General features: G+C 46.4%; 1 protein-coding gene across 1 annotated transcript in view; it reads right to left on the bottom strand.

The window, feature by feature from the left end:
• Positions 1-321: 321 nt before the first annotated feature.
• The window catches only part of LOC129699608 (muscarinic acetylcholine receptor M3-like), a 174,233-nt gene continuing 158,839 nt past the window's right edge, over positions 322-15,715 (bottom strand). The window contains 2 exon segments of the mRNA XM_055639561.1: positions 322-2,719; positions 2,722-2,945. Of these exon segments, the coding sequence (XP_055495536.1) occupies positions 1,149-2,719; positions 2,722-2,929 (1,779 nt within the window). The 5' untranslated portion in view covers positions 2,930-2,945 and the 3' untranslated portion in view covers positions 322-1,148.

Below are 15,715 nucleotides of genomic sequence, written 5' to 3'. Positions count from 1 at the left end.
TAATGGAACAGGGGCTGCAACCTCACACACTCCATATACATGTGGTATGTACATGTGCCAATTTCCTGAAGATGCGATCTGAACTGAAACTTAAATCACCAGCATGATCTACTCCAGGAATATCATGCAAGTGGATCTAACTTCTCCACTCAACTCTTTTGGGGCTCAGGTTGTATTGCAATAATCTGCACCATTTCAGAGCAGATCAAATTCCAACTCTAACCAGCATTTTTTAACTATATGGAGATGAGGAATGTATTAAAAGAATATGGGTAATTTTAGTTCAGTTTAGAGCTATAGCATGGAAAAAGAGTTCCAGCAACCCCCATACACTAGTTCCATCCTACAAACTAGGGACAATTTACATAAGCTAATTAACCCACAAACCTGTCAAAACAAAGAGCCACAGATGCTGGTTTATACCAAAGATGGACACAAAGTGCCAGAGTAACTCAGCAGGTCAGGCAGCATCTCTGGAGGAAAAGGATGGATGATGTTTCTCCAGAGATGCTACCTGACCCGCTGTGTTACTCCAGCACCATGTGTCTACATGAACCTACAAACCCGCATGTTTTTGGAATGTGGGAGGTAACTGGAGCACCCGGCGAAAACTAACGAGGTCACAGGGAGAATATACAAACTCCAAGCAGTCAAGCACCCGTGGTCAGGATTGAACCCGGGACCCTGGTGCTGTGAGGCAGCGACTCTACCACTGTACCACCGTACCACAGGTGAAAGGAAGGAAGGGAGTGGAAACACATGTGCAAGTTGAGGTAAGGAGTACTCTCCAGGACTGAGGTGCGAAATGCAGCATTTGTAATGCTGCATTGAATAATAGGGTTTAGGACTTAAGTGCTTTGTTGATGTCAAATAAATATTAAGCCAAAGCGTACATGAACCTCATATGAACAGAAGGACAAAATTACACAATTTAAATACATCAGCACTACTTTAAATACTTGTACTGCTGTCTACATCATGTAAACACAATCCGACACATAATACAAAAGCAGCATTTACGCCAGCCATGTGCTCACAACACTGATAGCCAGTATGGGTCTTGAACAATGCAGTGTTCAACAAGGAGACGGAGAAACACAATGCAATTGCTACCAAGCAGAACCGGTCACGGTCTGCAAAGTGCAGCTTCAGGAAGCTTGGCACGGAATCCTTTTATGGAAGACCACAGACGGTCTCAGTTGATACTGCTGCCTCCGCCTCTTCTTCTGTTCCCACCGGCACAGCAGCAACGCTTTGAAAGTGTTCCTGAAGTTCTTGTTGCATAGCGCGTAACACATGGGGTTCACCGTGCTGTTAACATAACACAGCCAGTAGCCCAGGCGCCACAGTGCGTCGTGGACACACTTGTCACAGAAGGTGTTCACCAGCACCATGATGTTGTAAGGTGTCCATGTGATGATAAACGCCAGCAAAATGGCACTAAGGGTCTGTGCGGCCTTCTTCTCCGTTATCAGCGACATCCTCTTACGCTTTGTTATCTGCGTCCTCGTCTTCGTGGCAAATGCTTTCGAGGTGGTGGTTTCTCTGAAAGACAGGGGCATGGACGAGGATGACTTTGCTAATGCGGAAATCCCTCCCATGGTCTTGGAAGGATGCATTGAGGGCATGGAGTGAGTGGGGAGCTTGGCGAAATGTTGATGGAAGCTGTTCTCCTGCTCCTCCTTGAACTTCCCTTCCTTCTCGTCGGCGTCGTCTTCGCTGAGTTTGTCAGCGCACAGATCCACGTTGTCCGACTTGGACAACCCGGCGGTGGCGGCTGCCTGAAGCCCGGGGAGGTTCAGCACAATGGAGTAAATCGCCCTGGTTTCCGACACCACGTCCTCCTCGTCGGAAGAGGTCGAGTGGTCCAGGGAGCCGCCGCCGCCGTCGTTGTTGTTCCAGCTGTCGCTGCTGCTGGGCTCTGGCTCCCCCTCCGCGCTGGCCTTCCACGACTTGGAGAGAAGGGGCCAGAAGTGACAACTGCCCAGCCGCCTCTTGCCCTTCGCCCTCTGCAGCTCGTTGCTGCTGCAGCTCCTCGTGCTGCTGGCGGCAGGGCGAACAAGGTGCATCGGCTCCATGTCGCGGGCTGAAGCCTGCAGGGCTGCCAGCTCCTTAGTGCGTTTCTCTGTCTCCTTGTAGATCCTCCAGTACAGGATGGTCATGATGGTGACCGGCAGGTAAAACGCAGCAATGGCCGTGCCAAAAGTTATTATTGGTTCCGATAAAAACTGTATTAAACACTGATTTGGTGGCACTGTCCTCTTGCCAACAAAATACTGCCAGAACAAAATGGCGGGAGCCCAGAGGACAAATGAAACACTCCAAGCAAGGCCAATCATTATTGCAGCTCTCTTGGGAGTTCGTTTAGCTCTGTAGGTGAGCGGCCGTGTGATGGATAAGTACCTGTCAAAACTTATAACCAGAAGGTTCATGACAGAGGCGTTACTGGCAACATAGTCAATAGCCAGCCACAGGTCACACACCACGTTGCCTAAAGCCCAGCGGTCCATGATGATGTAGGTGGTGTACAGGTTCATTGAAATCACTCCAATTATCACGTCTGCAAAGGCGAGACTGAGCAGGAAGTAGTTGTTCACCGTTTTCAGCTGCTTGTTCACCTTGAAGGCGACCATCACCAGGATGTTGCCGATGATGGTCACCAGCGAGAGTATGCCGGTGAAGAAGGCGATCAGGATGACTTGCCAGACGGCGTGGCCCCTAGAGGGTCGGCTGTGCTGTTACCGATGACGGTGGCGTTCACTGCCAGGGAGGCCGCGGGCGGACGCATGGACGAACCGAGGAGGCTGCCGGCGATCCCGTCCATAGCACCTTCGCCCAGGACCACCCCGTCCTGGGATCCCCTGTTCCACGAGAGGTTGGAATTGAAAAACAACGAGGAAGCTGTGCTGTTCTGATCTGGGATCATCATGGCTTCCTGGCATATTCTGTACAAAACAAAAAACAAAGAGAGTAAAAATTAAAATGAGTCCCCTCTGCAGAAAACACAAGCCCCTATCCAAAAATATCGACAAAAATACCCTTCATATTCCAAATTAGAATCTCCCTCCAGCACAATAAAGTGATAGGAGCAGAATTACGCCATTCGACCCATCAAGTCTACACCGCCATTCAGTCATGGATGTTCGATCTTTCCCTCTTAAACCCATTCCCCATAACCCATTATGTATTAATTGTTATATTTCTTGAGCATCAAATTTAACAAGTAATACTTCAGAAAGAATGGCACAATGGCAACGCTGCTGCCTCACAGCGCCAGACCCAGTTTTGATCCTGACTACAGGTGCCGTCTGTGTGGAGTTTGTATGTTCTTCCTTTGACTGCATGGGTTTTCTCCGGGTGCTCCGGTTTCACCCCACATTCCAAAGATGTGCGGGTTTGTAGTTTAATTGGCCTCTGTAAATTGTCCCTAAGGTGACAAATTCTTAATTAGTAAGGGTGTCAGGGGTCATGGGGAGATGACAGGGGAGTGGGGTTGATAGGAAAAGATAGATCAGCTATGATTGAATGGCGGAGTAGAGTTGATGGGCCGAATGGCCTAATTCTGCTTCTATAACTTGTGTACCAGAAATTGATTTTTTAACGTGATATCTGTAATGTTTCTTTATTTATCATACATTCAGCAGACTTTAATAACATCTCTGTCCACTTGATGGCACTGAAAGCTTTTAAATCACGGCTCACAACAGCATCTTATGAGCTATAACGATATATAACAAAGTGAGTAAGAAGGAACTGCAGATGCTGGTTTACACTGAAGATAGGCACCAAATACTGGAATAACAGCATGTCAGGGATCATCTATCAGGGATATTTTAGAGAAAAGGAATGGGTGACGTTTCTGTTTGAGATCCTTCAGACTAAGAGTCAGGTGAGTGAGAAACTAGAGGTACGAAAAGGTACAGAACAAATCAGAGCCAGCACCAATGGCCAAGGAAATGTGGAGCCCACAATGGTCCATTGTTGGCTGTGGAAGAGGTGATAACGAAGGGAAATAAACAGTGAAACTAGCAAGCCGAGAAGGGTGGGGGAGGAACAGAGAGAGGGCTAGAAAAATCAATATCTATACCATTGGGTTGTAAGCTGCCCAAGCGAAATATAGGGTGCTGTTCCTCAAATTTGCACGTGGCCCCACTCTGTCAGTGGAGGAGGCCCAGGACAGAAAGGTCAGAATGGGAACAGAGTTAAAATGTTTGGCAACTGGGAGCCTACTTTACAATCTATAATCTTAATGTGCTTTCATGACCAGTATTAAATGTTCATTTCATAGGACATTTTGTGAAAGTTGCTTATTAAATAGACTTCAATATATCGTTAACATTGAACAAAATCCATGAACTTATTAACAAAGTAAGTGTGACACCAAACTAATTTGTGTTATGGTATCTATCACTGGTAATCTATCAATAATATTTTAATTATTAGGCTGACGGTATAAGAGCTCAGCATGGCCATTGACAGCCTGGCCTCAGGCAAGGCCCCAGGCAGCGACGGGATTCCCCCTGACCTGATCAAGCATTGCAAGACTACCTTACTGCTTCCTTTGTATGAAGTCCTCTGCCAGTGCTGGCAAAAAGGAGCTGCACCGCAGGACATGAGGGATGCCACGATCATTACCCACTACAAGAACAAGGGCGAGAGAAGCGACTGCAACAACTAATGAGGCATCTCCCTCCTCAACATCATCGGCAAGGTCTTTGTTCGGGTCATCTTGATCAGCCTACAGAAGCTGGCAGAACGTGTCTACCCAGAGTCACAGTGCGGTTTCCGAGCTGGGAGGTCAACAGTAGACATGGTCTTCACCATTCACCAGCTCCAGGAGAAGTGCAGAGTACAGCGGATGCCCCTTTGTGTTGCTTTCATTGACCTCACCAAGACGTTCAACCTCGTCAGCAGCGATGGCCAATTCAAGGCTCTGTCAAAGATCGGCTGCCCACCAAAACTGCAGAGCATGATAGAATCCTTCCACATCAACACGAAGGGGACAGTGCAGTTCAATGGCAGCTTCTCAGAGCCCTTCGACATCCACAGTGGCGTCAATCAAGGCTGCGTCTTCGCTCCCACACTCTTTGTGATTTTCTTCGCTCTGCTCCTGAAACATGCCTTTGGCACTGCAACAGAGGGGATCTACCTGCGTACTAGATCAGATGGCAGGCTCTTCAACCTCACCCACCTCAGGGCAAAGACAATAGTACGTGAAGCTCTCATCAGAGACATGTTGTTTGCCGATAACGCAGCAGTTGTGTCCCACACACAGCAGGAACTACAATCACTGATGGACTGCTTCTATCGGGCATGCAAGGGCTTCGGGCTGACCATCAGCCTGAAGAAGATGAACGTCCTGGTGCAGGATACAGAGACGCCGCCTGTCATCACCATCGACGGCTACGAACTTGATGCCGTCCATCAGTGCACGTACCTCGGCTCCACCATCACCGACAACCTCTCCTTGGACACAGATATTGACAAGAGGATCGGGAAGGCAGATACAACTCTCGCTTGTCTCACAACTCGAGTGTAGACCAGCCCAACGCTGACGGTGAAGACAAAGATAGCAGTCTACAACGCCTGTGTCAACAGCACGCTTCTGTATGGCAGTGAGACATGGACTACATATGCCAGGCAGGAGAGAAGACTCAACACCTTCCACCTGAGAAGCAGCCGCCGTATCCTGGGCATATCCTGGCAAGACAAAGTGTCCAACGCCGAGATTCTGTCTTGTGCTGGCCTTCCCAGTATGTACACTCTACTCAGGCAGCACAGACTGCGGTGGCTGGGCCATGTCCACCGTATGGAGGATGGCCGTATTCCAAAATACATCCTCTATGGAGAGCTGACATCTGGGAGGAGAACCATCGGCCGCCCCCAGCTACGTTACAAGGATGTCTGCAAGAGAGATATGAAGGCGCTCGACATCGATGTGGAGTCCTGGGAGAGCCTTGCAGCTGGCCGCAGGAGGTGGAGAGGTACTCCTGAACCAACGTCCCAAAACGGGGGAAGAGAAACTGTTGAACACAGCGGCAGACAAGCGGGCACGCAGAGAGGAGCGCAGCAACTTCAACAAACCAGAGACCACACACAAATGTGACCTTTGCCACAGAGACTGTCACTCCCGCATTGGTCTCTTCAGCCACAAGTGACGCTGATCTAGCCGAGGTTTGGAGCAAGCAGCCAACAACTAGGATGCATCACCCATGGTCAGTCATGACCGAGGGGGGCCTATGATCTATCACTGGTATCTATCAATAATATTTTAATTATTAGGCAAACTGCAAAATAACTAATGTTTCTCATTTGATCAAACCCTATTGCTCATGTTAAATTTAATTAGGCCAATTTTTACAATATTGTGGGCAGCACAATGGTGCAGCTGCCAGAGCTGCTGCCTCATGGTGCCAGATACCTGGGGTTGATTCTGACTTTGGGTGTTGGTCTGTGTTGGGTTTGCACGTTCTCCCTGTGACCGGTGAGTTTCCTCTGAGTGCTCTGGTTTCCTCCCACACTCCAAGGACATGCGGGATTGTAGCTCTGTGGGCTCTGTGTAAAACAATTGCCACTGATGTGCAGAGAGTAGATGAGAAAATGGTATGACATAGCACTAATGTGAATGGGTGATCAGTGGTCAGTGTGGGATAGATGGGCCGAAAGGCCTGTATCCATGTTGTATCTTTCAATCAATCCATCAATAGGGGGGAGGTTGTTGGAGGTTGTTTCTTTAATTTTGTTTCATTTCACGGCTTCACCCATTCTATGCATCCAATTAAGAAACTGCAAAGACAACAAGGGGAGCAAAGTGGTTGAGTAACTCAAGAGGTCAGGCAGCATCTCTGTAGAACATGGATTGGTGACATTTCGGGTCGAAAAATCTGAAGAAGGGTCTTGACCCGAAACATCACCTATCCATGTTCTCCAGAAATGCTGCCCGGTCTTCTGGGCAAGAAACTCTGTGCGTTTACCCGATCTATTCCTCTCATGATTCTGTACACCTTGATAAGATCATCCCTCATCTTCCTGCACTCCAAGGAACAGAGTCCTAAGTGCTTGAGTAATTCAGGAGGTCAGGCAGCATCTCTGGAGAACATGGATTGGTGACGTTTCAGGTGGAAAAATCTGAAGAAGGTCTCGAGCCGAAACGTCATCCATTCCTTCTCTCTAGAGATGCTGCCTGTCCAGCCTACCTTCGATTTATGCCAGAATCTGCAGTTCTTTCCTACACACTGCTCATTTTATTGTTCCATTTCGGAACACACAATATAACAATAAAATACTCTTGAGTCTTGAAATTTAGAGTTCCACCACAGTGAGTTGTAGGATTGTGTCCTCAACCTGCTAGGAGGTTGAATTCAAAATTCCACGGCGGCAGGGTGGCGCAGTGGTAGAGTTGCTGTCTTACAGCATGGCAGCGCCGGAGACCTGGGTTCAATCCCGACTACGGGTCCTGTCTGCACGGAGTTTGTATGTTCTCCCCGTGACCGCGTGGGTATTCTCTGAGATCTTCGGTTTCCTCCGACACTCTAAAGACGTACATGTCTGTAGGTTCCTAGTGTGTGTAGCTTAGGGGCGTGTGCAGGGATCACTGGTCGGTGCAGGCTCGGTGGACCGAAGAGCCTGTTTCCATGCTGTATCTCTAAACTAAACTAAACTATACATTGCCCAAAGAAGACAACAGACTCAATGAAGACCCTGCCAGAAGCACTTGGTCATAGTAGTAGCAAGCTGGAGAAACTTAATACAACACCTTCCTCACATGCATCGTGCACATATACACATAAACTAAACTGGGATCTTACAGGCATGGGACACACTGGGGATATTTTTTTAAACACAGCACACACATTCCCAATGATGGCAACTTTTTACACTGCCCTGTTGACAGCCTGCCAACTAATGCTTGAAGTAGTGCTTGCGGCTGTATCACAGAATCTCCTATTATGGTAGAATATAACAAACGCATTGCATCAGTCTTGATGAAAACTCTCAGATATGCTGTTGACAAGATAAAGGTGGGATTCAATAATTTCCAAGATATTAAGTCTACATTTTGAAGGTGATTCCATGAATTATCTTTCCGAAATCAACTGTATTTTACTATTTGATGCCAGAGTTATATTTTCAATGTTATGATGTATTTAACAACATCTATGTTAGGACCTTATGGAATAGCATGGGTCAGAGCATTGTTGTGGTTGTATGGGAAGGATGTGGAGTTCTTGACCCTAGACCTATTTTTATCAAAAGTGCAGGAAACAGATTCAAAGTCATTTTTTTCTTCCATCGGGATTGACCAAACAATCATGAACAGTACTGGATTAAATCATAAAATTGTTGAGCTTCCACCTCTATCCATAATAGCCTCTTCCTCACTGAGAACTTCTTGAACAGTGAAAGACCTGCATAGAATTCAAGAAAGAGTCTCAATATGGTTGCCATGATTGAACAATAACAAAATTCAGGAATACATGGCATAAAAAAGTAATAAGTGAAATAGATGGGAGCATATAAAATTATGAGACATAGAAAGGGTAGACAGTCAGAACCTTTTGTCCCTGGGTGGAAATGTTTATGTTTGGAGGGCATAACTTTAAGGTAAGAGGGGCAACATTGTATGTTGTATAGGGCTTTTTCACACAGAGGGTGGTGGGTGCCTGGAAGACTGGCAGGTTTCGAGGTGGAGGCAGATACAATGGTAAGATTAATCGGCATGCGCAAATTGCCGCTAGTTTGTAGGGAATGGTTGAGAAAGTGGAATAACATTGAACTAGTATGACGAGATGATCAATGTGAATTTGGTGGGCTGGAGGGCCTGTTTCCATGCTGTATCTTTCAAACAATCAATCAGGATAATCCCACTGGATCCTCTACATAATTCACACCAGTTGCAAAACACGTCTTTTGTCAAATGAAAAACTTTTATACACTCTGGGCTTCCTAGTTCATTGCTGGTATACATTTCAATTTTTTTTCAGAAAGAGAAAACTGACAGGATTGAAATTCAATTATATCCAACATTTATTTCCAAATGAAGTCTGAAGGCGTCTCAGAAGCAAATAAATCAGATCATATCATCTTTGACTAAACACAAAGCTCGGAAAAATAAAAGAGTAAGAGGTACAAGCAGTGAAGTGTGCCCTGCCATTCAATATCACAGATGAATATCCTTATCATCTACAATTTTCTAGCTGAGCTCCACATCCATTGATTCACCCGTGGAAAAAATCTGTCAATCTTGTGAAAATGGAAAGCAAAATGAAATGTGAGGTTGCGTTCTCATAAATCATTCATGTTTCTTTTTAGAATGGATGGAGTTCAGGTTTCAGTTTATTATTGTCACATGCACCAAGGTACAGTGGAACGTCAGAGGTTGAGGGGAGCCTTGATAGATATATATATATATATAAATAATTATGAGAGGCATAGTAGGGGAAGACAGTCAGGGGGAAGGTTTAATGAGAGGGGGAATGTTTAATGGAGATTTGCGGGGCAAGTTTTTTTATTCAGAGAGTGGTGGGGAGCCTGGAATGCATTGCCAAGGGTGGTGGCGGTGACAGCAGATATGAACGTGGCGTTTAAGAGGTTATTAGATGCAGGGAATGGAGCGATATAGATCATGCACAAGCAGATGAGATCCATTTAACTTGGCACCATGTATGGCACAAAAATTGTGGGCCAAAGTCCCCTTTCGTGTGTTGTATTGTTCTATGTTTAGTCTAGTTTAGTTTAGATTAGTTTAGAGATACAGTGTGGAAACAGGCCCTTTGGCCCACCGAGTCTGTTCCAACCAGTGATCCCCGCACATTAACACTATCCTACACACACTGGGGGCAATATGCACTTATACCAAACCAATTAACCTATAGGGGGAAAATTCGCCCCCCTACGCAGTCGCGGAATTCCCGATGAGATAGAGATCGGCCGCCTAACCGATCCTACGCTGCACATTTAGGTGAGGGAGAACTTCCGGGGACAGGGGGGGAGCGGATTTCAAGTGTGCTCTCTTAATTTGTCCGGATTAAAAGAGGTACCAGACCACCAGTTGCTGGAAAATCGGTGGTGGACCTGCATTAGAGAACGGCGTTGAGACGTATAAGTGTGCTTGCATATTAGAACCCAATGTTTTGGCGACATACCCTGAGCCAGGAATTAGACTAGTGCCCCTGACTAGCGTCCAGTTATCATTCAGTGCAAGTAACGCTATTTAAATCTTGAGTCTTCTGGAAGTGACAACAGCTGGACTTGAATAGATCTGCTGTAGGTTGTCTTGCCACAGTGCAGGGTACATTGACATGACTTGCAGTGAGATTTGTTTGGATCCCATCTGCTCAGAGATGCAGGCAATTAAAATTTCTGATTGCCTTTTAAATGTGGGCTTCGGTTCTGACGCGTAAGATCCTCAGAATTTTTTATTGCATCTGCTGAAAGCTCTAATGATGTATGGGAAGTGTCAATCTAATCAATGTTATAAAACATTGAAATATGCAGCGGGTCTAGGATATAACTTGTCCAAATAAATCAATAAGGCACACTGAAATAGATAAACAAATATGTGTAAAATAATTCTTCATCCACCACTGGAATGCATTAGCAAAAATGAAGGAAATTTACAATAAACGTGTGGGAATACACAGTAAATGATCAAGAAGAAGGAACTGAGCTGCACAGTGGCATCAGCAGGTAGTTTAGTTTTGTTTACTTTAGTTTAGAGATACCGCACGGAAACATGCACATCGGCCCACCGGTCTGCACCGACCATCCGATCACTCCATGCACTAGCACTATCCTACACACTAGGGACCATTTACAATTTTACAAGTGTGGGAGGAAACCAGAGCATCTGAAGAAAACCCACCTGGTCATAGGAAGAACTTACAAACTGTACAGGCAACACCCGTAGTCAGGATTGAACCCGGGTCTCTGGCGCTGTACGGCAGCAACTCTGCCATTGCGAGAGGTGATGCCTCACAGCGGTAGAGACACGGGTTCAATCCTGACCTCGGGTGCTGTCTGTACCGTGTTTGTACACTCTCCCTGCGATCGTGTGGATTTCTCCCGTTGCTCCAGTTCCCTCCCGCATTCGAAACGTGTGGGGTTTGTAATTAATTGGCCTCTGTAAAATTACCCCAAGTGTGCAAGAAGTGGATGAGAAAGTGGACCCCGAGAAATATAAGATCTGCCATGATCTTCCGCAAAGCCATCAAGGATGCCAAGAGACCACACTGAGACAAACTTGAGTCCCAGTGTAATCACATGGAGAATGTGGCAAGGTCTGAATAAGATAACTGGCTGCAAAGGAAGGTCAGGCAATATCATGGGTGATAGTGTGACCCTAGCTGATCAACTGAACTGCTTTGAACAGAAGGCGTGACACCTGGTCCTTCAGACTCCAGTGTGCCACTCCCCAGGGTGGCTGTAGCAGAGGTTAAATCGGCCTTCTTGAGTGTAAATCCACAAAAAGCAACTGGCCCAGATGGAGATCCTGGCCGTGTCCTTAGTAGCTGGGGGAGCTAGTGGGAGCATTCCCGGACATTTTTAATTACTCCCTACTCCATTTGTGGTACCCACCACTGAAGAAAAGCAAGACAGCAATGCGTAAACTACAACCATCCAGTGGCCTTGACATCAACCATCATTAAATGTTTTGATAGGCTAGTTATGGAATGCATTACATCCAGTCTACCCAGCAACCTTGACCCACTGCAGTTCACCTACCACCACAACAGCTCCATGGACAATGGTCTAGCACTAAACTCATCCCTAGAACACCTGAATAAGAGAGATATCTAAGTCAGACTCCTATTCATAGATGTGTAGGAAAGAACTACAAATGCTGCTTTAAACCCGCCCACTCCTCTGATATCAGTCTGAAGAAGGGTCTCGACCCATAACGTCACCCATTCCTTCTCTCCAGAGATGCTGCTTGTCCCGCTGAGTTACTCCAGCATTTTGTACCTACCCTATTCATAGACTACAGCTCTGCCTTGAACAAAATTATACCATCCAGGCTCATCACCAAACTGCAACTGGATCCACGACTTCCTGACCAACAGACCCCAATCAGTGAGGATAGGGGACAGCTCATCCCCCATGATAATCCTCAACGCAAGGATGTGTTCTCAGCCCCCTCTCAGCCTTTACTCCTTGTACACCCACGACTGAGCAGCCAAGTACAAAGCTAATTCAATTTTCAAATTCACAGACGACCCTACCATTGTGGGCCAAATATCAAATATTGATGAGGGAGTACAGGACGGAGATTGAGAACCTCGTGTCCTGGTGGTGAGATAACACTCTCTGTCTCAAGGTCAGCAAGTCAAAGGAGATAGTGATCAACTTCAGCACATACCTCAGTTTGCACTGACAATGCCGAAGTAGGGATGGTTGAAAATGTCAAATTCCTAGGAGTCAATATCACCAACAACTTCACCTGGACCACCCATATTGAAGCAACGACCAAGAGGCCATAGGCTCAGAACAAAAGGACGTACCTTTTGAAAGGAGATGAGGAGGAGTTTATTTGCTAAAGGGTGGTAAATCTGTGGAAATCATTGCCACAGACAGCAGTGGAGGCCAAGTTAATAGATATTTCTGAGGCGGAGATTGACAGATTCATGATTAGTAAGGCTGTCAGGGATCATGGGGAGTTTGAGAGGGAAAGATAAATCAGCCATGATTGATTGGTAGAGTAGACGATGAGCCAATTGGCCTAATGCTGCTCCTATGGCTTGTGAACTATGGAGCACTTGGAAGCCCACATGATCACAAGGGCAAAGGAGATAGTGATCGATTTCAGGGCAAAATTAAACGGTAAACGTACCCATATATACATTGCAGTCCCAAAGTCGAGATGGTTGAAAGGGTCAAGTTCTGAGGAGTAGATATCACCTGCAGCTTGGCCTGGACCAGCCATATCGAAGCAATAGCCAAGAAAGCACAGCAATGCCTCTGCTTCCTTAGAAGACTTAAGGGCCTGTCCCACTTACGCGTCCTTGGCTCGCAAATTACGCGACCTCGTGGTCGCTTGAGGCGCACGGGCACCGTATGGCCGCGCAAGGCCGGTCCCACTTAGAAGTGCGGAGGGGTATGGAGTTGTGCGGGGCTGGTCCCGACATCGCGCGGGACTCCGAAATTCTTGCAGTGAACAAAATCTTCGCGCGCCAACGGCCTGTCGCGGAAGTGACGGCCAAAGTGGGACAGGCCGAACGCAATGTCTTGAACAGCAGCAGAAGCAGGCAAACGATCGCCAAACTCAGCCTAGGGCTCACAGCGTTTGCGGTCCGGATCCGCCCCCATTCCTTCTCCCAGACCGGGGCCAAGAAACTTGTAGACACAAAATGCAGGAGTAACTCAGCGGGTCCGGCAGCATCACTGGAGAGAAGCAATAGGTGACGTTTCAGGTCAAGACCCTTTTTTTCAGACTAAAGAAGTCTCGACATGAAACATCACCCATTGCTTCTCTTCAGAGATGCTGCCGGTGCCGCTGAGTTACTCCAGCTTTGTGTCCATCTTCAAATTACGTCATGGGCTCCAGACGGCTGTGCGTACGCATGTAATCGCGCCCGACATTCGCTCGACCGTCTCGGCTCAACGCGACCACAAGGTCACGTAATTTGCGTGCCTAGGACACGTAAGTGGGACAGGCCCTTTTGGGAAGTTCGGCATGTCCCCAACAACTCTCACCAACTGCGCCATAGAAAGCATTTTATATGGAGGCATCACAGCGTGTTTCGGCTCCAACAGCTCCATCTAAGACCGCAAGAAATTGCAGAGAATTGTGGACGCATCCCAGACCATTACAAAGAAACCAACCTCCCTTCCATTAACTCCATCTACATAGCACGCTGCCTCGGCAAGGCCATCAGCATAATCAAGAACAAGTCTCACCCCAGTCACTCTCTCGTCTCCCCCATCCATCAGGCAAGAGATACACAAATGCGCAAACACAGGCCTGTAAATTCAGGGACAGTTTCTTCCCAGCTGTTATCAGGCAACTGAACCATCCTATCGCTAACTAGAGTGCAGTCCTGACCTAACATTTTCCTGGACTCTCGGACAATCTTTAATCAAGCTTTACTGGACTTTATCTTGTACTATTCCTATTATCCTGTATCAGTACACTGTGGACAGCTTGTTTGTAATCACATATAGTCTGTTCGCTGATTGGATAGCATGCATCAAAAAAGCTTTTCACTGTACCTTGGTACGTGACAATCAAAAACGTAAGAACGTGCAAACTCCACACAGAGAGCATCCAAGGGCAGGGCAAAGGTTGCTGAGGCTGTGAGGCAGTCGTACTTTCTGTCATTGACTTAACATGTAGGCTCCTGCAGCTTTTAATATGGAAATGCGGTTTTTTGCTCTTTTCCCTGTTTCAGATATATTGTAAGGCAATGTACCTTCAATTATCATAATTGCTCTTGCCTGTGTGGCCACTTATTCACTTCAAGCGTAATACTTTAAGTTGTGAATCTTTTGCAAAGATTAGACATGCAATTGGAAAATAGGAAACTTCACCTATCCAGATGCTCACTAATTCATCGGATCTTTGAACTGAAGAAAAATAAAAATTAAAATATGATGAGGTGGGGATTGGAACAAGCTGTATCTGCATTACATAGAGCCTCTGCAGATTCGTAAGGAGCGGCACAGTGGCACAGCAGTAGAGTTTGCATGTTTTTCCTGGGATTGCGTAGGTTTTCTTCGGGTGCTCCGATTTCAACTCACATCCCGTAGATGAGCAGGTTTGTAGGTTATTTAGCTTCTGTAAATTGTCCCTTGTGTGTGTAGGATAGAACTAGTGTACGGGATGATCGCTTGTCGGCGAGGACCGAAGGGCCTGTTACTTTGCTGCATCTTTAAACTTAGTGTTTTAGTTAATTGTTTAGTATTGTTAAACAAATTTTCCGTCCCGAAAAACTGCCTATCCATTTCCTCCAAAGGTGCTGCTTGACTGCATCGGACTTGGTGGGCCGAAGGGCCTTATTCTCCATCTAAATCTAAACCATTGCATCTCCAACTAAAACTAAACTATTGCCTGACAGTCCACTTCAGAAATGCTTCAAGAAGATTCCTCTTTCTTATTCCCCTCTGCAAACTAATACCGATGCCTGCTAATGCAATTTACACCCGACAATATTCTGCTGACTTAACCCTGAGCAATGCCATCACATTGCTGCAGGAGACTCAAAAACATAGCAGAGATTACAATTTCAACCAGGTGCTCTCAAACTCCCCTCGGCTGACGTGACAGTCACGTTCATTCTTTTTCTAGGCAAAAAAAAAAATCTAATTATGTCAGTGTAAATTTGCTGTGAAATTGTGGCAGCGAAGCTTTGCTCTTGGTGAATTTTGCCTCCAGTATTAATATTGGCCAATATTCATTTCTCATCCAAACTAATTTAAAAGCTGAGAACCGGGTCCTAAGCACATCGCTGTTTGTGAGGCTTTGGTGCTTTGGAAACATTCTAGCTTTTGAACGGTTCTTCCACAAGCTAAGGTACTGTCCAATTCACTACCCCATTATTTAGTTTAGTTTAGTGGTACGGCGCAGAAACAAGCTCTTTGGCCCACTGAATCCACGACGGCCAACAGTCCCTGCACACTGACACTGACACTATCCTACACACATCAGGGAAAATTTACAATTTTATCAATCCAATTAGCCTACAAACCTGTACGTTTTTGGGAGTGTGGGAGGAAACTG

Source organism: Leucoraja erinacea, chromosome 8 (assembly GCF_028641065.1).
Source record: "Leucoraja erinacea ecotype New England chromosome 8, Leri_hhj_1, whole genome shotgun sequence".
NCBI classification, from domain to species: domain Eukaryota; kingdom Metazoa; phylum Chordata; class Chondrichthyes; order Rajiformes; family Rajidae; genus Leucoraja; species Leucoraja erinaceus.
The sequence above is the reverse complement of the archived record's forward strand: the minus strand, read 5'-3'. Positions and strand labels throughout refer to the sequence as shown.